This window comes from Dendrobates tinctorius, unplaced genomic scaffold (assembly GCF_039654945.1).
Source record: "Dendrobates tinctorius isolate UK_male_01 unplaced genomic scaffold, ASM3965494v1 ptg000028l, whole genome shotgun sequence".
Classification (NCBI taxonomy): domain Eukaryota; kingdom Metazoa; phylum Chordata; class Amphibia; order Anura; family Dendrobatidae; genus Dendrobates; species Dendrobates tinctorius.
The window spans coordinates 102,235,898-102,258,780 of record NW_027361696.1 but is presented as its reverse complement, the minus strand read 5'-3'; the positions used below and the strand labels follow the sequence as shown (position 1 = coordinate 102,258,780).

At 41.8% G+C, this 22,883-nt stretch overlaps 1 protein-coding gene across 9 annotated transcripts in view; it reads right to left on the bottom strand.

Moving 5' to 3' along the window:
* ZMIZ1 (zinc finger MIZ-type containing 1) overlaps positions 1-22,883 on the bottom strand; it is a 483,419-nt gene that overhangs the window by 103,161 nt on the left and 357,375 nt on the right. For all 9 annotated transcript variants that reach the window (XM_073571234.1, XM_073571232.1, XM_073571235.1 and 6 more), the window contains 2 exons: positions 20,906-21,019; positions 19,632-19,737 (listed from right to left, as the gene is read on the bottom strand). In XM_073571234.1, the coding sequence (XP_073427335.1) occupies positions 19,632-19,737; positions 20,906-21,019 (220 nt within the window). The remainder of the gene's footprint in view (positions 1-19,631; positions 19,738-20,905; positions 21,020-22,883) is intronic.

Genomic DNA, 22,883 nt, shown 5'->3' with positions numbered 1-22,883 from the left:
TGGATCATGAGCTGTTCCACGCCTTCGCCATACTTTTCTCTTTCCATCATTCTGGTAGCGATTGATTTTGGTTTCATCTGTCCAAAGAATGTTCTTCCAGAACTGTGCTGGCTTTTTTAGATGTTTTTTAGCAAAGTCCAGTTTAGCCTTTTGATTCTTGATGCTTATGAGTGGCTTGCACCGTGCAGTGAACCCTCTGTACTTACTTTCATGCAGTCTTGTCTTTATGGTAGATATGGATATTGATACGCCTACCTCCTGGAGAGTGTTGTTCACTTGGTTGGCTGTTGTGAAAGGGTTTCTCTTCACCATGGAGATTATTCTGCGATCATCCACCACTGTTGTCTTCCATGGGCGCCCAGGTCTTTTTGCATTGATGAATTCACCAGTGCTTTCTTTCTTTCTCAGGATGTACCAAACTGTAGATTTTGCCACTCCTAATGTTGTAGCAATTTCTCGGATGGGTTTTTTCTGTTTTTCCAGCTTAAGGATGGCTTGTTTCACCTGCATGGAGAGCTCCTTTGACCGCATGTTTCTTGCACAGCAAAACCTTCCAAATGCAAGCACCACACCTCAAATCAACTCCAGGCCTTTTATCTGCTTAATTAAGAATGACATAACGAAGGCATTGCCCACACCTGTCCATGAAATAGCCTTGGAGTCAATTGTCCAATTACTTTTGGTCCCTTTAAAAACAGGGTGGCACATGTTAAGAAGCTGAAACTCCTAAACCCTTCATCCAATTTTAATGTGGATACCCTGAAACGAAAGCTGAAAGTCTGAACTTCAACTGCATCTGAAGTGTTTTGTTTAAAATTCATTGTGGTAATGTCTAGAACCAAAATTAGAAAAATGTTGTCTCTGTCCAAATATATATGGACCTAACTGTATTTTAATTTTAATTTGTAATATAAACTTCTTGATAAAAAAAAAATTATCTTAATCAAAATGGCGCTTGCGGCAACGCCTGCGTAGTAGCATAATTTGAAACACAATAGATGCTACTGCGCAGGCGCTGCCGCCATTTTGCTCCATCAAGATGGTGCCAGTGGCGCCTGCGCAGTAGCATCTATCGGATTGCTGATAGACACTACTGCGCAGGCATCACTGACTGTGCCGTTTTGAAGGAGGCAATTTTTTTCCATCTAGCAAAATGGCGTCAACGCTTGCACAGTAGCATCTAGCACGTTCAGAATGATGCTACTGCACAGGGGCGACCACCAGCGTCATTTTGATTAAGAATTTTTTTTTCAAGAAATTTATATCACAAACTCAAATGAAGATATTGACACTATAGATTGAGCGCAGGCGCCTGCATGATAAATGTAATTATTTTTTTTTTCAAACAGTAAGATATGCAGTATGTAAACTCGAGGGCAGGTCACTAAGGGATCAGTGACCTGTCACAATCCATACAGATGAATACCTAAGCAGAGAACCACATGAAGACCCCCCCCCCACAGGCCACCCTGGAGCACAAGCATATCATTAACTCAAAATTGCAAACAAAGATTAAACAATCACCACAAGATGGATTTCATTTACCAGGTATCATTGTAATCAGTATAAGGGCCCAGCCACATAGCGATCTCGCTAGCGAGATCGCTGCTGAATCACAAGTTTTGTGACACAACAGCGATCTCATCAGCGAGATCGCTGTGTGAGACAGCGATCAGCGACCGGCCCCCCTGCTGGTATCGCTGATCGCTGTAGGAAAGCCAAGAAGTTTTCTTTGGTCACTGGTCTCCCGCTGGCCAGCACGCATCGCTGCGGGAGACCAGCGATCAGCTGGTAACTAACGTACACATCGGGTATCCAAGGGACGTGCGTCCCTTAGATACCCGATGTATACATTAGTTACCAGCGCGCTAATGCAGGGAGCTGGTAACTAACGTACACATCGGGTATCTAAGGGACACACGTCCCTTGGATACCCGATGTATATGTTAGTTACCAGCCTCCTACATCAGTGCGCTGGTAACTAACAAACACAGCGACGCCGCGCGGTCGGCGTCGCTGTGCTGATCGCTGGTGAAGCTGTCTGTCTTGACAGCTCACCAGCGATTACATGGCGACTTACCAGCGATCATGACACGTTGATATCGTTGTCGGGATCGCTGGTGAGTCGTTATGTGTGACGGGGCCCTAATGGTGCCGATCTGACACTGTCGAGGTTACTGTGCACAATCCTGCTAATAGGTTCACTTTAAACTCTATTTTCTCTGAAGTGATGAAGCATTGCAAATAAAAAAATAACTGGCTGCAATTGTGCAGCTAGGTCCTTTAAGGCTCTGTTCACGCATCCAATAATTATTTATGTTTTTCAATCCATTTGGGGGATCGTAAAAATAGAAAAATAAGGCTCCAGTACAAGATCCATTCATGTGAATGGGAACATGTGAATGGGAACAGACGTGTCATAAAATGTTTTCCATTTACCTCCTTTTATTAGGCTACCCGTTTTAGCTGGAGCAATGAACACTCTGCACAACTTTTTTGTCTAGCTAAAACAGCATCTACTTTTCCTATGGGAAACTGATCATAATAGATTTGTCAACTATTATCAGATCCATTGTTTTTACGAGTACACATGCCTAATACACTAGGTTCACAAAGGAAAAATGGATCTGTAACATACGGAACAAAATTAATGCAAATAGGAAACCAAATGGTCTGTTTTCAAATGGATCCACTCAAAAGAAGAAACTTTGATTTCCATTTTGTATTAGGAGCATTTTTTTTTTTAATACTGGATCCGTCACAGATGACAACTGGACAAATGACACCAGAGTCTAAAGGCCCCGTCACACACTGCGATCTTGCTAGCGAGATTGCTGATTTTGTGACACATCAGTGATCTCGCCAGCGAGATCGCTGTGTGTTACGGCGATCAGCGACCAACACCCCTGCCGGTATCGCTGATTGTGCTCGATCGGGCTGGGCCATTTTTTGATTGCTGGTCTCCCGCTGGCCAGCTCGCTGCGTGTGGCAGCGAGAGACCAGCGATCAGCGACGCTGGTTTCTAATGCAAACATCGGGTATGCAGGAGCCGCGGCTCCTGGATACCTGATGTTTACATTAGAAACCAGCTTGCTTGCTGGCCCTGATCGCTGGAGGGGCTGTCTATGTGACAGCTCACCAGCGATCAGCCTAACTATGTCCCAGCGATCCCATCCATGTGGGATCATTGGTGGGATCGCTGGGACATCGTTATGTGTAACAGGGGCTTAAGGGTCTGCTGAACGGCAGTACTAAACAACCACTGGTCAACTTCTTGTTTATTGAATGCCGATCATTTAACCCTACTATGCATGACAGTATAAACCTACGCTTTCATATAACATGGGCCTTTTTGTGCAAATCATATGGCGGAATTGAAATAAACTTGTAAAATGCTTAAAAAGTTATTTCAAAATTGCCAAGTAAGATATGAAAAATACACAAAATTGTAATTGTTAACAAGGGTATTAACCCCTTAGTGACCACCAATACGACTTGAAACTGACCTTCCATATAAGAGACTATCATTTCCCTACAGGTGGCAATCCTGCAGGTGTCAGCTGTACACTGCATCGGCCACTATCAGTGTTGGCACCGACCATAGAAAATAGCAAAACAGTAAGCTAATGGGCCTAAAAGGCCTGCATTATGCATCCTGGGGTTTACACATGTACTATAGCTTAAGATATGCACTGAACGATCTGTAATAGATCATTAAAGGGAGTCTGCCAGCTCAGATGACTGTTAATACCCAATACAGGCTTGCGGTGCCCCTTTGACGTGGCCAAACTGTACAGCGCACATTCTCACTTACTTGTTTTCCCTATATCTCATCCCCTCTTCTTTGATTCACAGCTCGGGCTTTATAGAGCCAGAAAAGGGCACAGATATAACTGTACTTAGGTTAAACAGACATTCTGTGCTGAAAGACTCACTTTAAATTTGCATTGGCTGCCATTGTTCTCATTAGCACGTTTACTGTTTAAATAGCACTATGTGCTCCCAAGAAGATGATCTTTTAGAAAGATCCAAAGATCATTTCACCCAACGAACCAGCGTTTTGCTCCTTTTGTCAGATTTTTTGGCAGCCTGTTTGGACTGCATGATTATTGTGAAACGAATGTTCTTCTTAGGAATGCTCGTTCTTGATAAATAGGGAGTCAAAATAACCCTTAACTTGCCAGCAGGTTGATGATTTCAAGTCACGAGACAAAGACCCATGTGACTATTAGCTATGCTCCATAGAAAATTCTTCCTAACAGCAGTGAGAAATCAAGCTTGAACAGTATTTAGACCCACTTAAAGTGGATAACACAAGTATTAATTGTCTTTCAGGTTATCATCAAATGGAGAAGATTCTACACCATCCAAGAATCCGGCCGCACATCAGCGGTTTGTTACATCTCCACTGCTCTCAAGTGTCACCCAGTTAGCAGGAAATTCCTGTGGGTGTTGTGAAATTCTCCAGGTAGTTCTTCCTTGTTTTTCGCTTTAGTTTACAAACACTTTTTTTTTATTTGATACGAATTGTTTAATACTGAAGATACAAACAGTACAAAAGAAAACAAAGTGTTGTATAGTAAAATGAAAATTGGGCAACTTCTTGATGGCGGTCAATGCCAACTCAATAGGACATGTCAGGATGTTTTTATATTACTTTCACTGTCTATTGTTCTGCAAATAAAAAAAGAGACATGGCATGACATTGTGTCGTCTCTTCTTTCATTGGCTCGTACATGACCATTTGGCTGGGAAGAATAGGAGTCCTTCTCTGGTTCAGACTACCTATAGGGAACCATATGTTAGAGTGATGGCCCCATAATAACTGCAGGAGCTGACTTTGTGGTATACACGCCATTGGATTCAATCCACGTGTTACTTGAAGACTAGACTTCTGTCATAAGGCAAACACTAATTGACAGGTACAGTTAGCTCAAACTCTCTGACAGGATCCTTTAGCGTACACTTATTGGCAAAAAGATAAATACATTTGTCATGTTGTATACCTAACCTGATGCTGGCTATACTCATTCCCCACCAGTCTTGACCCCCAACCTACGGTCTCCTTCCTCATCATCCTGTAGACTCTAAAAATAAATAATCCTGAAAGACTCTTCTCTGTTGTTTAGCGATGTCAACCCCCCTCCACAAAACACAGGTTTTATATTTTATTTCCAGATTCATGCTGCATGCCTTGAGAGCACTAGCAGGAATGGTGTTAGAATAAAGGAAACATGGCATTCTCTCGGTAAAATTAGTTTTGCACATTGGCTCGGTTCACAATCCCCTTTGGAAAAGCCTTCCTTCGACATATTCCTTGTGAGTTTTAACAGTCAGGACATCCATTCCACTAAAAAAAAATCATTGGAAACCATTGTAAAATTGATCACCATCAATCATGGTGCCTGGTGCAACAGAAACCACAGTCAGTGCCTGAACAGAGCCAAAAGTACATGAACCAGTGGCATATTTCACTTCAGAAAGACACGGTGATCATTCCTTGCCATCTGCATAATAAGACACTGTGTTTCGGCCCACTTCACATGTACAATGGAGCTTCCAACATTTTTACTGGAACACATAGAGCAGCATGCAGAAGTATTTGTTCCAGGAAAGGACCGGACATGATGGCAGAAACCTGATGGACCCAAATATAGTACATAGAATCCATCGGCCTGCATGATGCGTATTATAATTTCACATGAAAACTTGGAAGTTTTCTTTCTCACGCATGCCTCAATACTTGTTCATGTGATGTTAGATGGCACATGCAGACTAGAATTAGACAGTGCCACTTAAGGATCAAAGTATACATAAAGTTACAGACTAGCCCTAATATGAGTGAATAGATAAGGCAAGGTAATAAGACTGAGTGCATTCTCTATATAAAACATGTTGCGTCTATTTGAAAATTATATAGGTGGTCATGGACATCAACAAGCAACATCCTTCCTATTTTAATAGAAATTTCCCAATTTATGTGATGTGGTTGAGATAATCAAATCAAGACTCAATTCAAAGCAAATATTTATAATGTGCATGACAGTAAAAACTCACAAAAACTCCACAACACCACTGTATACTGCAGCCTGAATGAAATGCTGTGACTGCTGTTAGCAGTGTCGGACATTAGTGCAAAGAGCCCACCAGTAACATTGACTCTGGGGGCCATTGATCAGCTACATCAGCTAAATCTTACCCTTATTCACAAATGTACTTCTGCTTCTATATAACAACTTGGTAGTTTGCTAAATGAATGTCTGTACGAACGGAGCCAACAGAACTGTGCCAATGAGTGCTCACATGGGTGGATGGGGCCCAACTCCTGCCAAGGGGCCTGCCGGGGGGATTCACCTGTTCTCCCGTGGGCCAGTCTAAGCCTTGCTGTCATGCTGCCTAATAGCTGATGATTTTTTAAGGCGTTTGCCAGCTATCTTGTCCCTACCACCCAGTTTATTAGGATGTAAACTAGGTCTTCCTTCCTTATACTGCAATATGAAACACATTTTTTTTTTTAAAAGTACATTAAAGGGGAAAACAGTGCTGGGGAGAATTTGTACTATGGCCTGGGAGGCACCAAAGGGAATCTGTAATTAACACATAAAAATAAATCAGTGTGCTGATGAAATTTTCCAGCTCGTCAGTTTCTGCTAACTACAAATAGCCGATATATAAATATACTGGCATGGCGGGCTAGTGCCCTCCTCCAAAGCTCTAATCTGGGTGATATTTGTAACCTGGTTGGATATATTGCAACCTACGTTTATCTGAAAGTTGTAGCATGAGTTTTATAGAACGATGAATTCCTGTACAATGATTATCAGCCTGTCTTATTGAATTTGATTCAATTTTTGCATAAAGTAGTACTAAAGATAGCGTATTCATATTTCTGAGGCCTGATAACACTTATGTGTGTTTTCGTTTATCAGGACATAGACTTTTAGAGAGTAAATATGGACGGTGCATTCCTTTTCCTTCCCCCATGTCTAATCACTGGCTGCTGACACTGGCGTAGTACCTTCCTGTGAAGGTTGAGCTAGAGACACCCTCAGAGGTTTAGGGGCTTGAGGCAATGTTCTAGGCATTTTGCCAAATATTTTGCTCACTGACCTAAAAAGAAAAATCTGTTATCTTAGGGTATGTTTCCACTTAGCGTATGTTTTCAGGATTTGCTGCGGATTGAACGCTGCGTACAACCACAGCGTCGAATCCACAGTGTCCAGATGTTACAGCATAGTGGAGGGGATTTTATGAAATCCCGTCTCCACTATGCGTGCAGGAACGCGGGTGACACACCAGAAATTACGGACATGCGGAGCGTCTTTCCAGACAGCAGCATGTATATTTATCTTTCGGAGACGCTCCGTCTCCGCAAGTCTACGGATAGTATGCGGTGATTCCGCATGGGTTCAATGAGCACATGCGGTATCTCCGCACGTACAACAGGGGGCGGCGCTTTGAGTGGAGCGGGGTTTCCACTGCGTCTAAAGCGCTGCAAGTACGCAGCGTGAAAACATACCCTTAAAGTTTTGAGGGGAAAAGATAGGGCAAGATGGTGAGATCAATATGAAGACCACACTACAAACGCCTCTGTAATCGGCACCGCTGGTAACCCTGAACATTTATTGTGAACACGGTGACATTTGCACAGCCAGAGCTGTGGAGGGGAAATACAGATTGCTCAGATAATGACCAGATCTGTAGGATCAGATCAATTATAAAACAGTTATCACAATGATCCTGAGATTAAACTGTTGTATAAAGGTCCCATAACATCACACTAAAGTCAGATGATGCCAGTAAAATTTGTCAGGATTGGCAAAGTCTAATGTGCATGCAGATCTCCCAAATCTACAGATAAAATTGGGGAGAGAAGGATCCAGCATGCTGAACTACAGCTGCCAATCTTTTTAATCTGCATTGAGATAAGCTGCTGCCAGACTCCTTTGGCAGCAGCTCTTTCACAGCGCGCACAGGAGCGAGCGTTCAGCTGAACCAAGCATTTCTGTGCAACTATCAAATGTATTTGGGGGGTCAGTTTAGTGTTTAGTAAATTGAGATGCTCTTAAGGGGGAAAGTTTCATGCGCATAGATTCATTATACGTATACATTCACAGCTCATGATGACAATAGCAGGTCTGAACAGGCAGTAGTTGTGTGGGGGCCACTCATAAGAAGACACCCGAGATCCCTTGATGTACATACAGTGGGGCAAAAAAGTATTTAGTCAGTCAGCAATAGTGCAAGTTCCACCACTTAAAAAGATGAGAGGCGTCTGTAATTTACATCATAGGTAGACCTCAACTATGGGAGACAAACTGAGAGAAAAAAATCCAGAAAATCACATTGTCTGTTTTTTTTTCATTTTATTTGCATATTATGGTGGAAAATAAGTATTTGGTCAGAAACAAAATTTCATCTCAATACTTTGTGATATATCCTTTGTTGGCAATGACAGAGGTCAAACGTTTTCTGTAAGTCTTCACAAGGTTGCCACACACTGTTGTTGGTATGTTGGCCCATTCCTCCATGCAGATCTCCTCTAGAGCAGTGATGTTTTTCGCTTTTCGCTTGGCAACACGGACTTTCAACTCCCTCCAAAGGTTTTCTATAGGGTTGAGATCTGGAGACTGGCTAGTCCACTCCAGGACCTTGAAATGCTTCTTATGAAGCCACTCCTTCGTTGCCCTGGCGGTGTGCTTTGGATCATTGTCATGTTGAAAGACCCAGCCACGTTTCATCTTCAATGCCCTTGCTGAAGGAAGGAGGTTTGCCCTCAAAATCTCACGATACATGGCCCCATTCATTCTTTCATGTACCCGGATCAGTCTTCCTGGCCCCTTTGCAGAGAAACAGCCCCAAAGCATGATGTTTCCACCACCATGCTTTACAGTAGGTATGGTGTTTGATGGATGCAACTCAGTATTCTTTTTCCTCCAAACACGACAAGTTGTGTTTCTACCAAACAGTTCCAGTTTGGTTTCATCAGACTATAGGACATTCTCCCAAAACTCCTCTGGATCATCCAAATGCTCTCTAGCAAACTTCAGACGGGCCCGGACATGTACAGGCTTAAGCAGTGGGACACGTCTGGCACTGCAGGATCTGAGTCCATGGTGGCGTAGTGTGTTACTTATGGTAGGCCTTGTTACATTGGTCCCAGCTCTCTGCAGTTCATTCACTAGGTCCCCCCGCGTGGTTCTGGGATTTTTGCTCACCGTTCTTGTGATCATTCTGACCCCATGGGGTGGGATTTTGCGTGGAGCACCAGATCGAGGGAGATTATCAGTGGTCTTGTATGTCTTCCATTTTCTAATTATTGCTCCCACAGTTGATTTTTTCACTCCAAGCTGGTTGGCTATTGCAGATTCAGTCTTCCCAGCCTGGTGCAGGGCTACAATTTTGTTTCTGGTGTCCTTTGACAGCTCTTTGGTCTTCACCATAGTGGAGTTTGGAGTCAGACTGTTTGAGGGTGTGCACAGGTGTCTTTTTATACTGATAACAAGTTTAAACAGGTGCCATTACTACAGGTAATGAGTGGAGGAAAGAGGAGACTCTTAAAGAAGAAGTTACAGGTCTGTGAGAGCCAGAAATCTTGATTGCTTGTTTCTGACCAAATACTTATTTTCCACCATAATATGCAAATAAAATGAAAAAAAAACAGACAATGTGATTTTCTGGATTTTTTTTCCTCAGTTTGCCTCCCATAGTTGAGGTCTACCTATGATGTAAATTACAGACGCCTCTCATCTTTTTAAGTGGTGGAACTTGCACTATTGCTGACTGACTAAATACTTTTTTGCCCCACTGTATACAGGTTAATATAAATTTAAGGGTGGGATAGTAACATAGTAACATAGATATTAAGGTTGAAGGAAGACTTTAAGTCCATCTAGTTCAACCAATATCCTATCCTAACTTGCCCTAACATGTTGATCCAGAGGAAGGCAAAAAAACCCATGTAGCAAACAGTAAGCTTAACATTGGGGAAAAAAATTCCTTCCCAACTCCACATACGGCAATCAGACTAGCTCCCTGGATCAACGCAATATTAAGGAGACTAGTGTATATACCCTGTAACATTATACTTTTCAAGAAAGGCATCCAGCCCCTTCTTAAATTTTAGTAGGGAATCACTCATTACAACATCATATGGCAGAGATAGGAACATTTAACATTTTCTCAAAGCAAAAGCATCATCATGGGTTTTTTTTCCGGCAAGACTGCAGGTTGTGGTTAGTCTGCTGCAGCAGAAATCCCCCGATACTGGTGGACTAGAAACACAACTAAATTTCAAATCTTTGGCTAAATTTTGACTGTCTTCTGATCCTCGAGCCAACCATGGAATAAATCAGTAAAGGCAATTAATTCATTTAAATGTTTACTTTTATATTTAAGAATCAAATTAACCCAGTTGCAGTGATTGTTACACATGCTCTGAATCATGTTAAAAAAAAACAAAAAACTTTTAAATGAAAGTCCAGAGTACAATGTGAATCAGGACTAACTGAATCCGAAGAGAACCTGAAAACATCTTACCGTTCTAAATCCATTCCTATCAGAGAGCAGTTATAACATCATAAGTGTCCTGGTCAAACAACTGATCAGTGCTGAAAGAGTGAGAAACGGTAACTGCATGGACCAGTAACACAATCCTTGGGTGCTGACGGCTCCTTCTACATCAGCCTCATGCACACAGACAAGGACATGGCTACATTTCACAATTTGAGTAATTTAAGGCCACAGCCGCACAACACCTCACACCTCAGTGTTTGCAGGAAAAATGTCTTGCGGTTAGCAACGCAGTCAAAACCTTACCTAAATCAAACAGAAAACAAACACCTTGTCATGTAGGACAGGCAGTCACTCTGTAGAACATAGCACGGCTCCTCTTATCACCTGCAGAACACATTTCTGTAAGACTTGCTGACTCAACGCCAAAGAAAACAAGTATCCATAACGTTCCATACTTACTTCAGCATTAAAATGACTACTTATCACTTTCAATAAAAAGACTAAGAGTAACACAATGTATTGTAAGTATTGATGATGATATAAGGTATAGCAGGATCACAGCAAACTATCAGAATCTGTGCAGTTGTATTTCGGTAAGAAACAGACAAGCACAATAAATGTATACTGTGGGGATTTGCTGGCATTTTGAATTAAATCCTACAGGCTTCACTAGAAGTTAGAGGGGGTTAAAGGTATTGTCCTTTACTTGGACAGCTCCTTCTTAGAAAAAAACAAACAGATAACTGCTACACTGGTGCCATTGCATTGATGTTGGCACTGGGTCTCCCGGCGCTTGTCTGACATGGTTGGGTCACGTGTGTACTGCAGTGAATCAACAGTCGATAATGGGCTGCAGCACTCACACATTCCTCAGACAACCTGAAAGACCTGTCACAACTAGTGTAAGGCCAGTCAGTATAATAACCGCAGTGTACAGACAGACCAAGGGTTTCCCAACTTAAACTTAAAGCTGTATATGTCTGTGTGAGACTGGAAGTTTGGGTCAGGAAATCTGAGGTCAGTCTGTGCATTGTAGTCATAGTATGGACCCTAAAATGTGGCTGCTTGGATCCACTTAAGGGCTCCTTTACACGTCAAATCTTTTTGTACGAGTGTGATCGATGAAAATTCTGAAAATTATGGAAAGCACTCTTACTTAAAGTGAACCTGTCAGCAGGATTTTGCTAAGTAAACTACAGAGACCGTCAGATTGCCTCTGGTAAACTGATTAAAGTAATACCTGGGGTGAAAATAATCTGTGGTTCTTGTGTAATCAGAGTAAGAAGTTTTCATTTAATAGGATGCCCGTGCTCTGGGGTGGGACAGTAGGCCATGTCATGTTTGCAGAGCCCCTGATGTGTCCAAACAGTGGAAACCCCATCACCCTATTTTGGAATCTACACCCCTTGAGGATTTTATCCAGGGGTATAGTGAGGATTTTGAACCCAAAGGTACTACACCGAATTTGATAACATTAGGTTGTCATATTGAATATGTTGTCATTAGTGCTCGTGACTCATGTTTGCATCGGGGTGCTCGAGTATGCACAGAGTATCGCAGGTGCTCAAGCAACATGCTCAAATCCCCACACCACATGTATCGTGGCTGATAAGACACCCCCAAAAAAATGAGCTAAGATTGCCCGCGGCAGGCAATCCCAACATGTTTTTTTGCTGTCTAACAACAGTGAAACATGTGGGGCGGAGACTTGAGCATGTCACTCGAGCACTCACGATACTCGGTGCATACTCAAGCACCCCAATGCAAACTCGAGTAGCAAGCACTTGCGCTCAACACTTATGAAAAAACTCTAACCCCAACTGTAACAAGCAACCCTAATGGCAAAGAATGAAAAGGCATAAAAATGTTAAAATAAAAAAAATGTAATCTGACTAATTATTGGCTTTTGATCACTAATATAGGGTCTATCATAGTGATCAAAACGAACCAGTACGACAATTCCCTGCAGGTGCAGGGTGCCAGCTGGCAGATCTTGGCAGAGGCACAGTGCATGTGCCCATTTACCCACCATTTTTTTTTCAGGAATAGGAGGTGAAGGGCCGGGATATGAAGCATGAGGGACCGGGGGATGGTGGAGGTACTGGCTTGGCTTGGGGACATCATTTCTCTCTCCTTTGACATGTATATCATGTCATAAGAGAGAAATGATTTTAATAGCAGGCACACTAAATTTTTTTTATTGTTTTTCTTTTGGGTCCCCATGTACAGTACAGACCAAAAGTTTGGACACACCTTCTCATTCAAAGAGATTTCTTTATTTTCATGACTATGAAAATTGTAGATTCACTCTGAAGGCATCAAAACTATGAATTAACACATGTGGAATTACATAATTAACAAAAAAAGTGTGAAACAACTGAAAATATGTCTTATATTCTAGGTTCTTCAAAGTAGCCACCTTTTGCTTTGATTACTGCTTTGCACACTCTTGGCATTCTCTTGATGAGATTCAAGAGGTAGTCACCGGAAATGGTCTTCCAACAGTCTTGAAGGAGTTCCCAGAGATGCTTAGCACTTGTTGGCCCTTTTGCCTTCACTCTGCGGTCCAGCTCACCCCAAACTATATCGATTGGGTTCAGGTCTGGTGACTGTGGAGGCCAGGTCATCTGGCGTAGCACCCCATCACTCTCCCTCTTGGTCAAATAGCTCTTACACAGCCTGGAGGTGTGTTTGGGGTCATTGTCCTGTTGAAAAATAAATGATGGTCCAACTAAACACAAACCGGATGGAATAGCATTCCGCTGTGCTGTGATAGCAATGCTGGTTCAGTATGCCTTCAATTTTGAATAAATCCCCAACAGTGTCACCAGCAAAGCACCCCCACACCATCACACCTCCTCCTCCATGCTTCACGGTGGGAACCAGGCATGTAGAGTCCATCCGTTCACCTTTTCTGCGTCGCACAAAGACACGGTGGTTGGAACCAAAGATCTCAAATTTGGACTCATCAGACCAAAGCACAGATTTCCACTGGTCTAATGTCCATTCCTTGTGTTCTTTAGCCCAAACAAGTCTCTTCTGCTTGTTGCCTGTCCTTAGCAGTGGTTTCCTGGGAACTATTTTACCATGAAGGCCTGCTGCACAAAGTCTCCTCTTAACAGATGTTGTAGAGATGTGTCTGCTGCTAGAACTCTGTGTAGCATTGACCTGGTCTCTAATCTGAGCTGCTGTTAACCTGCGATTTTTGAGGCTGATGACTCGGATGAACTTATCCTCCGCAGCAGAGGTGACTCTTGGTCTTCCTTTCCTGGGGCGGTCCTCATGTGAGCCAGTTTCTTTGTAGCGCTTGATGGTTTTTGCCACTGCACTTGGGGACATTTTCAAAGTTTTCCCAATTTTTCGGACTGACTGACCTTCATTTCTTAAGGTAATGATGGCCACTCGTTTTTCTTTACTTAGAATTTGTATTATGGCAAGAAAAAAGCAGCTAACAGTCTATTCAGTAGGACTATCAGCTGTGTATCCACCAGACTTCTGCACAACACAACTCATGGTCCCAACCCCATTTATAAGGCAAGAAATTCCACTTATTAAACCTGACAGGGCACACCTGTGAAGTGAAAACCATTTCCGGTGACTACCTCTTGAAGCTCATCAAGAGAATGCCAAGAGTGTGCAAAACAGTAATCAAAGCTAGAATATAACACATACAGTATTTTCAGTTGTTTCACACTTTTTTTGAAAATTATATAATTCCACATGTGTTAATTCATAGTTTTGATGCCTTCAGAGTGAATCTACAATTTTCATAGTCATGAAAATAAAGAAAACTCTTTGAATAAGAAGGTGTGTCCAAACTTTTGGTCTGAACTGTGTAAATTGCACTTAGGAGCTAAGCTTGCACCATCCCTGGCCATAATCGTGATCTCCAGGGTCTCCGCCAGAGATTTTTGGACGCTGGTACGTCACACGACAAATAGTACCAACATCACTGGAACAGTGACAGTGCGGTAGGGGAGCATCTGTTTTTTGACTATTTTACAGGGAATAGTAGAACATTTACATAGGGTTATTTAAACAAGATACAACCCTGTTGATTGTCAACTCTGCAGGTGTATAGCACAGAGCTGTAGTTCCTGGCACAGCAATTTAACAGATAAGCCACTCTGCTTGGTATTAACAAGAAAGGCAAGGGTTCTGGGTGGTCAAACCCACAAGGAACATAAGCCATTTGGCACGATGTCTGACTACTAGAAAAATCTCTCTACATGGGTGTAACTTTGTAAGATATTATTCTCACAGTAAGTGGAAAGATGAAAATTTTTTATAGGCAGTCAATAATGGGATAAACATGGGCACACAAAATGTTAATAAACTGCAGCCCATGAATATATTGTGCATGTTGTAATAGAGGATTTCTCTACCAATGTAGTATAGCCCTGGCACTGCATACAATTTGCATTCTCATGGGAATGGTCAGAATTTCCAACTTATAACACACAATGGGTTAAAATTCTTTCTGCAAAATAGTTAAAAATATAACACAGCTTTGTAACCATGAAACATAGGGAAGGAAAATCATGCATTTTACAACAGTAAATCACCTTCTCAAGCACCACCACAGCCAATTTCAATCTATGAAATTCCCAGGGCCTTCTGAGCAAGTGAAAAGGGAAAGTGCAATTCTTAAAGAATGTAAAGTAAAAGATATTAGGTGGAATGGTAAATTCAAAGTCAGGTCCTCATCTATAAATTGCACTCATGAGCTGAGCTTGTACCATACCCGGCAAGTGTTACACAGCCAACACCTGCCTGTAAAAAAGTAGCACGCAGAGATGAGCACCAACTGCTGCTGCACGGCCCATTCCGTGCACCCATCGGCCTCCTTGTAACACGATTGTGGAGTGCCGATGGTGTGCCATGTCAGTTGGGAACTTGCTGAAGGCCTCCATATCTGCCATGACAGTTCTATGAAACTCAGCATATGGCTCAGCCTCTTAGGAGACCATGATTTTTTTTATATACTAGTCTACATTTTTTCTATACACTACAGTTATAGAAACCAAATAAAACACAACACTGCTTTTGCATTTTTCAGCCCATTTTAATGTATATTGCATGTTAAAATGAATGGTGTATTTCCAAACTACACCAGCAAAGAACAAGCCCTCATATAGCTTTGTTGATGGAAAAAAAAAGTTTACAAGGAACAGCACTCCGCTGCCTTCAATCATTAGGACAATACACAATTGACAAACGATTGATGGATGAGGCAACGGCTGCTTTCACTACTAGGCCGATTATTGGGAAACTCACAGTGACCGTATAGTAGATAGACCACCAATTCCAAAGCATGGAATATATGAGTACTTCCTGGTCACTGCTAAGCTCCACAATAACCCAAGAAAAACTAATAGCACCCCCCACCAATTGCTTTATATGCCCATTGGACACCCGTTACCAGTAGCATATGCCTTCGGGGATGCGATTTACAGAGCAAGACGAACAAAGTTATACAATTTTAAATAATGAAAGAAAACTACTAAACCTGGGTCACGGAAATTGCCCAGATTTATTTGGTGAAAAACTCCAGTGAAACGTGGATCAATCCTACACAGCAATGCACCTTCCTGGCATTGAACAAGGATCATAATTGGCATTGGCTTTTTTATTAACACAAGTTACACCCACATATCTCCCCTCTGGTGACTTATAACAGGGCTGGACTTCAGAGAACGATAGGATGTGCGTTAGTCTTAGAAAATTATGAGATTCCCAACTTGTACGATATTTCAGCCCCCGTGGGGTCCCCAGTGGGAGATATTACCATCATCTTTCCTATCACGATTTTATCTGTTCAAAGACAGGAGACATAGCTTGGATATTGTCATCGATCTGGCAAACATCCATTTGACAGACCCCGACCATCGCCCAGCGATGCAAAACCATGCTTTGCATTTACCATTTTATCACGTTTCTGAAAATATGACTTTCTACTTTATCAACAAAGTTCATGACACCTCACTTCATAATGTCTAAGTTAGGCAAAGGATTTAAAGTTTTCTTTTTAGCTGGGGCTCTTGCCTCTATCGGTGGGGTAAATCTGTCCTCCCCATTCTTGTGCATTCAAGTTCAGATTGGCCTAACATCTGCTAGCCATTATTATTTTCCTTAATTACCCCTTTCCAAAGAATGGGGTCAGCTGCATAGGGGACGCTGCTTTAAAAGGAGTTTGAATTGTCAGCTCTTTCTGCGTTCTGGAGAGAACTTATGAATTTTAATTTTTCTATGACCAGTAAGGCTTTTGGAAGTAGAGGAGGAAAAAATGAAAGCAAAAATAGCCCTACAAAAAAGGGGTTAAATGTGAATACGTTATGTGATGGATTTATTGGGTAGCTCAAATACATTGCCTGGACTAATTAGTCTTTATTCAGATGATCATTATTTGTGTGTGTAGCAAAAAAAGGCTGAGTTCCATCAGTGTGGTTTGTCTGATGCCATCAGTGTTTGGTCTGTGTGTCAGTTTTTCCCAACAGTGTTTCATCGAGTTTTTCTTATACCGAAAAGAAAACTTGATAGAGAATTCTCAAGTTTGTTCCAAAATGGCCCGCACTAAGATGCACCTGAGATGACATCAGTTTGTTGTCTGGGTTTTTCATTGACCCATAATCTTGTTGCTCAATTGTAATCTTAGTCACTGATCAAAACTGGACATGCCTCCATCCAATTTTGCAAACACCTGGACATCTGAACTCCCTTGTATAAAACATGTTCTATCCCTGAAAAACACAGAGAACATGTACAAGATACACTGACATCCCGAATGAAGTCTTACACTTCAGCATTTTAGAAAAAGCTTACACAATGTCTGATTTATGAGATTAATTTGTAGGGTATTGACTCAGCGGCTATGTGTCTTGAATTCTTGATCCTCGACTCTTGAAGTTGTTTCCACCAGTTTTCAGTGGATACTGTTGGGACTGTGGTCATACCCAATTCTGGGAAGCACTTCAACCAAACATTGATAGATTACCGTATGCTACGCGATACCCTGAAGCAATAGGGCTGAGAAGGTGGCTGATGCCCTGATGGGAGTTCATTTTCCCATGTAAAATTTTGCAATGAGATACTTACCGAGCAGGTGACCCAGTTTATGTTCAATTTGATGGAAACAGCCACAATTTAACCCCTTCGCGCAGCAGCCCTTTTCATTTTTGCGTTTCTGATTTTCACTCTCCTTCTTCCCAGTGCCATAACTGTTTTACTTTTTGGTCAATATGGTCATGTGAGAAATTGGTTTTTGTAGGACAAGTTGTAATTTTGAAAACACCATTGGTTTTACCATATTGTGTACTCAAAAACGGGCAAAAAACTCCAAGTGCAGTGAAATTGCAGAAAAAGTGCAATTCTACAACTGTTTTTTGGATTTTTTATTACCATGTTCACCAAATGCTAAAACTGACCTGCTATTATGATTCTCCAAGTCATTACAAGTTCATAGACACCAAGCATGCCTAGGTTCTTTTTTATTTAAGCAGTGAAAAAAAAATCCAAATAGTTTTGTTAAAAAAAAAAAAATAAAAATATTGCGTCATTTTCCGATATCCGTAGCATCTCCATTTTCGTGATCTCGGATTGGGTGGGGGCTTATTTTTTGCGTGCCGAGCTGATGTTTTTAACGATACCATTTGGTGTAGATACGATCTATTGATCGCCTGTTATTGCATTTTAATGCAATGTTGCGGCGACCCCAAATTTTTTTTTCTCGTTATGACATTTAGCGATCAGGTTAATCCTTTTTTATATATTGATAGATCGGGTGATTCTGAACACGGCGATACCAAATATGTGTATGTTTGATTTTTTTTTTTTTATTGGTTTATTTTGATTGGAGCGAAAGGGGGGTGATTTAAATTTTTATATTTTTTTTTATTTTTTTAATATTTTTAAAAACATTTATTTTTTGTTACTTATGGCATGCTTCAATAGTCTCCATGGGAGACTAGAAGCTGTCACAACCCGATCGGCTCTGCTACATAGAGGCGATGATCAGATCACCTGTATGTAGCAGATGGACTCCTAATAACAGAAAGCTGGTGAGCAGTCAGGTGTTGAACCTTTACATTACACAAACCCTGGATGCGAGACCGCAGGCATGGCTAGCTTTTCCACTATCCATTTTTGCTATCATAGTGACAACACTAATTTCTGGCCGTAAATGCAGAGAACATTATACATCACATCATCTATAATACGCATACGCGCTGGTGCATTATTTCCTACATCACCCCTAGTAGTCCTCCCCTGCTGTCACATAACACAACGAGTCTAATCTGCACACATTCCCTTCCTTCTAACCAGCTGGATTGGCCGAGGGCTATACGCTAGTAAACTAACATCTCTTCACCCTGCTCAGCTTTAACAAGGTACCTGCACTGTCTGCATAACTTGGGCCAGGTCCAAATGAGCAGGGCTCCAGCATACTGTGCATACAAATGCTCCTGCCGGCAGGGCGCTCCTAATGACTCATTCACAGTATGTATGAACTCTAGTCTCGGATATTTCACAAGAACAGACGCAAAGATGGCAGGTCAATGGCAAAATTACACAAAAAAGCTTTTTTCCTTCCTTATTTTCCAGACATAATTTAAGGACATAAATCACCACAGAGACAGGTGACCTCAAAGGCTCCTTGGCAGTCAATGTGGAAACCTTGAGAGCAAGACACTAGCCTGCCTGAGCCCATGCATGGAGGCGAAACAGAGATGTGCTGCTTTGTCACATTAACCCTAAATTCTAGGCATCCTATTCACACCCTTGGAAATATTCAAAGTAAAGCTTATTACCGTACATTTGCCATAAACCTAGAAAAGATTTGGCAATCTATAGACAACACACCCTTTCCATTACATATAAGCGGCATCTGCCGTTAAGACACAGTCTACAAATGTAACATTGTAGCAGTCTGCCTTACAAGGGTCATTATAGCAAAGAGTTAAGACACAAAGCAGCTTCAGCAGGTAACCGCCATAGTAAAGTGTTGCCAGGCAACAATGTGCAAATATTATCCGCGGCAGGTCTTGGCTTGTGTAGATCAGAGCACTCAGCAGCAGATCGCCTGTCAGAAACGTAAATATTAATTGCTTGCTTCATACCAGCTGATTTAGGCGTGAACTTGTCTCTGTTAGCCGCACATACGGCAAGGAGTCTATATCCAAGGTCCAGGTCAAAGCCTTGCTGTGATGCTACTCTGCTAACCACCTGTAGGAAGAAGGAAAACATGAAAGTTAACCAGCATCTGCTGCAGAAGAACGCAACTACTGAAGATAGGCACTTAGGACAGAAGCGGGATGTGGCATTGTGTCATAGATACCCAACAAATTGGTCAAACCAAAGGGCAGGATTCTGGGACGTGTGATAGAAGTGTCAATAGTTTTTTGGATTCAAAAGCTGAATAAACAAAAAAGACATCTAAATCATGTCAATATCCAATATCTCTGTCCTTTGTCTTCAAAACAGCTACAATTCTTCCAGGTACACTTGTTACTTGCACACATGTTTTGAAGGAACTCGGCAGGAGGTTGTCCCAAACATCTCGGAGAATTAACCAAGATGAGGCTTGTGTAAGTCTCTTCATATAATCACACACAGCCTGGATGAGATCAGGCCTCTGTGGGGCCGTATCAACACTTACAGGACTCCTCATGTTTCTTTATGCTGAAGATGGTTCTTACGGTAATTACATTGGCTGTATATTTGGCGGGTGTTATTTTTTCACACCTGCTTAAAACTTTTGTACAGTACTGTATATTCAAAAGGCTTATTTCTATACATCCACTGCCTTTTATTTATTTATTTATTTTTAACAGTACTACCCCTGTGAGTGGCTTTCACAGAGCCTCACCTTTTTCAGATTGAGGTCTCATGGAGTCTATGGCTCTTTATGACGCATTCTGTGTGTCTTGTATGGTGCCTTTGTATTATGGCATCGAATCCTCTTCTAGCAGCAAGTATCTAGTGACCATTACCTATATAACAAGGTATTCAGTGGAGCATGGCATCATTTAATTTTCCTAATGATATTGAATAAATATTGGGGTGACCTCCAAGTAGATCGGTATAAAACCGGAGGCACAGAGAGGGACAGTATACTTGCAGTGACACTATATTGGTTCCTGAAAAACAGACTATTTACACTGTTTACTAATTACATTTACATTTTTAATGGATGCTTAATAAGTATTCACTATTGTCTAACAACTAAACCTGTAACATAGCACAATAGTCAAAAGTTGTGTAATGTTCCCCATTGAGCCATGTACCTGTATGTATTCACCAAATGCTGAAAGCAAAAGCAGGGGAGTAGTGATTGCCACTTGTAAGTCACAGACTGAGAACTTAAAAAGAGGTGAAAAGTTAAAGAGCATACCGTTAAACAACCCATGAGACTCTGTTCAAACGGTCTTTGAAAAGCTCGAGGATCTCCACACCAGTCCAAAAGCTCTGTAGCTGCATTGTGAAAATTTGCTGGGTTCTGTAAGTGCTGAAAGAGACGGAAACGTAGTTGTCAGACAACCACACCATGTGAAAGTCAACTAGAAACAGTATGCAATGAAAGAAGCTACCAAATATAAGAAAATCATGATGGTTTTCAACTCAATATAAAAAGAAAAAGTGAGCATCAATTTTAGTAAATCTGTAAAAAGTACTGGCATTATTACAATGGATGGGTGAACTGTATCTGGTAAGGTCAACCCCAAGCTGCCTATGTGGGAATGTAGGTCACAGGAAGGCGAATAAAGTGATACACTGATATCGGAAATCAGATGTCTTATTTCAGAAAAATCACATTTTTATTATATGTAAATGTGCTGGTAAGATCTATGGGCCGGACATAGAGCTGCCTGACAATCGACCTTCAGAGCTTATTTTAAATGAAAAGGGGGAGTTACTAGTTTGAGACATGTAATGACTGACAGTCCGCTCTCCTGATCTCACTGCAGAGCTGTGTGTGATTATGACTAACACTTCTTCAGTGTCCATCTTACAGACAACCAGTGTGGAAGGATGAGCAGTACAGTAGAGCTGATAACAGGGTAGAAGAAATGCAGATGTGTTTGTAATGTGACGAAGCTTAGCTCTGCTGTTTTGTGTTAGTTGTAATTACACACGGCCCTGCAGTGAGAGCAGACATCACATATCACACTGGTCACACACCCTTTAATTTAAAACAATCTCTGGAGGCGGAGTCTCATGCAGATCAGTGTCAGGCACATAGTCTAGAATAGCTCATTTACATATATGAACAACGTGGATTTCTCTGGCATAAGACATGTTTTGTTTGTTTGTTTTTTCACTTGGCCATTTGAAGGTAGCCCATCCTAACATACTGTAGATACAATTAAGGCAAAATGTACTGAATACAGTTTCAATCTTGACTTCTACCGGTCAAGCTCTTGTTATAGCAATGCTTGATCCAAGAAGCTTCCCTGCACTAAGCTGCAATGTGCTGGAGAATACCATCCAGAGAGATGCAATAAATTATGATATCATACAGTGTTATAAAAGGACTATTCAGAACCATGGAAACTGATGAAAGGTATCAATGAACACATAATTGGATAACAGATGTCATTAATCTGTGTCCGCTGGGAGCTGACAGGTAAGAAAATGGATCAGTAAAAGAAATAGCAGCTCAAGATGGTTATGCAAACCAACACACAATTAAAAGTGAAGAAAATCTTGACAATGGTAAACATGTAAGGCTATAGATGTAAATATGTTAAGACTAAGGGCCCCGTCACACATAGCGATCTCGCTAGCGAGATCCCTGCTGAGTCACTAGTTTGCCGGTATCGCTGATCGTTGATGGAAAGCCCTGGACATTTTTGGGGTCGCTGGTCTCCCGCTGGTCAGCACGCATCGCTGCGAGTGACAGGTGGGAGACCAGCGACCAGGAGCTGGTAACTAAGGTACACATCGGGTTTCTAAGGGAGCGCGCTGTGCCTAGAAACCCAATGTGTACCTTAGTTACCAGCGCGCTGATGCAGGGAGCTGGTAACCAAGGTACACCGAGTTTCTAAGTGACGCACGACCCTTAGAAACCTGATGTGTACCTTAGTTACCAGCTCCCTGCATCAGCGCGCTGGTAACTAAAGTACACAGCGACGCCACTGTTAAACAGCTCACCAGTGATCATGTAGCGACTCACCAGCGATCCTGACATGTTGATATCGTTGTCGGGATCGCTGGCGAGTCGCTGTGTGTGACAGGGCCCTAACATCTTGTGTCAAAGTAAAGCCTTCCAATTTATACTATGTATCTTCGGGCCCTTCTTTAACTAGCTAAACACCACAGAGGAACCCGGCTTCTCGGGTTTCTACAGAACAAACTCTTTAATTAACGCT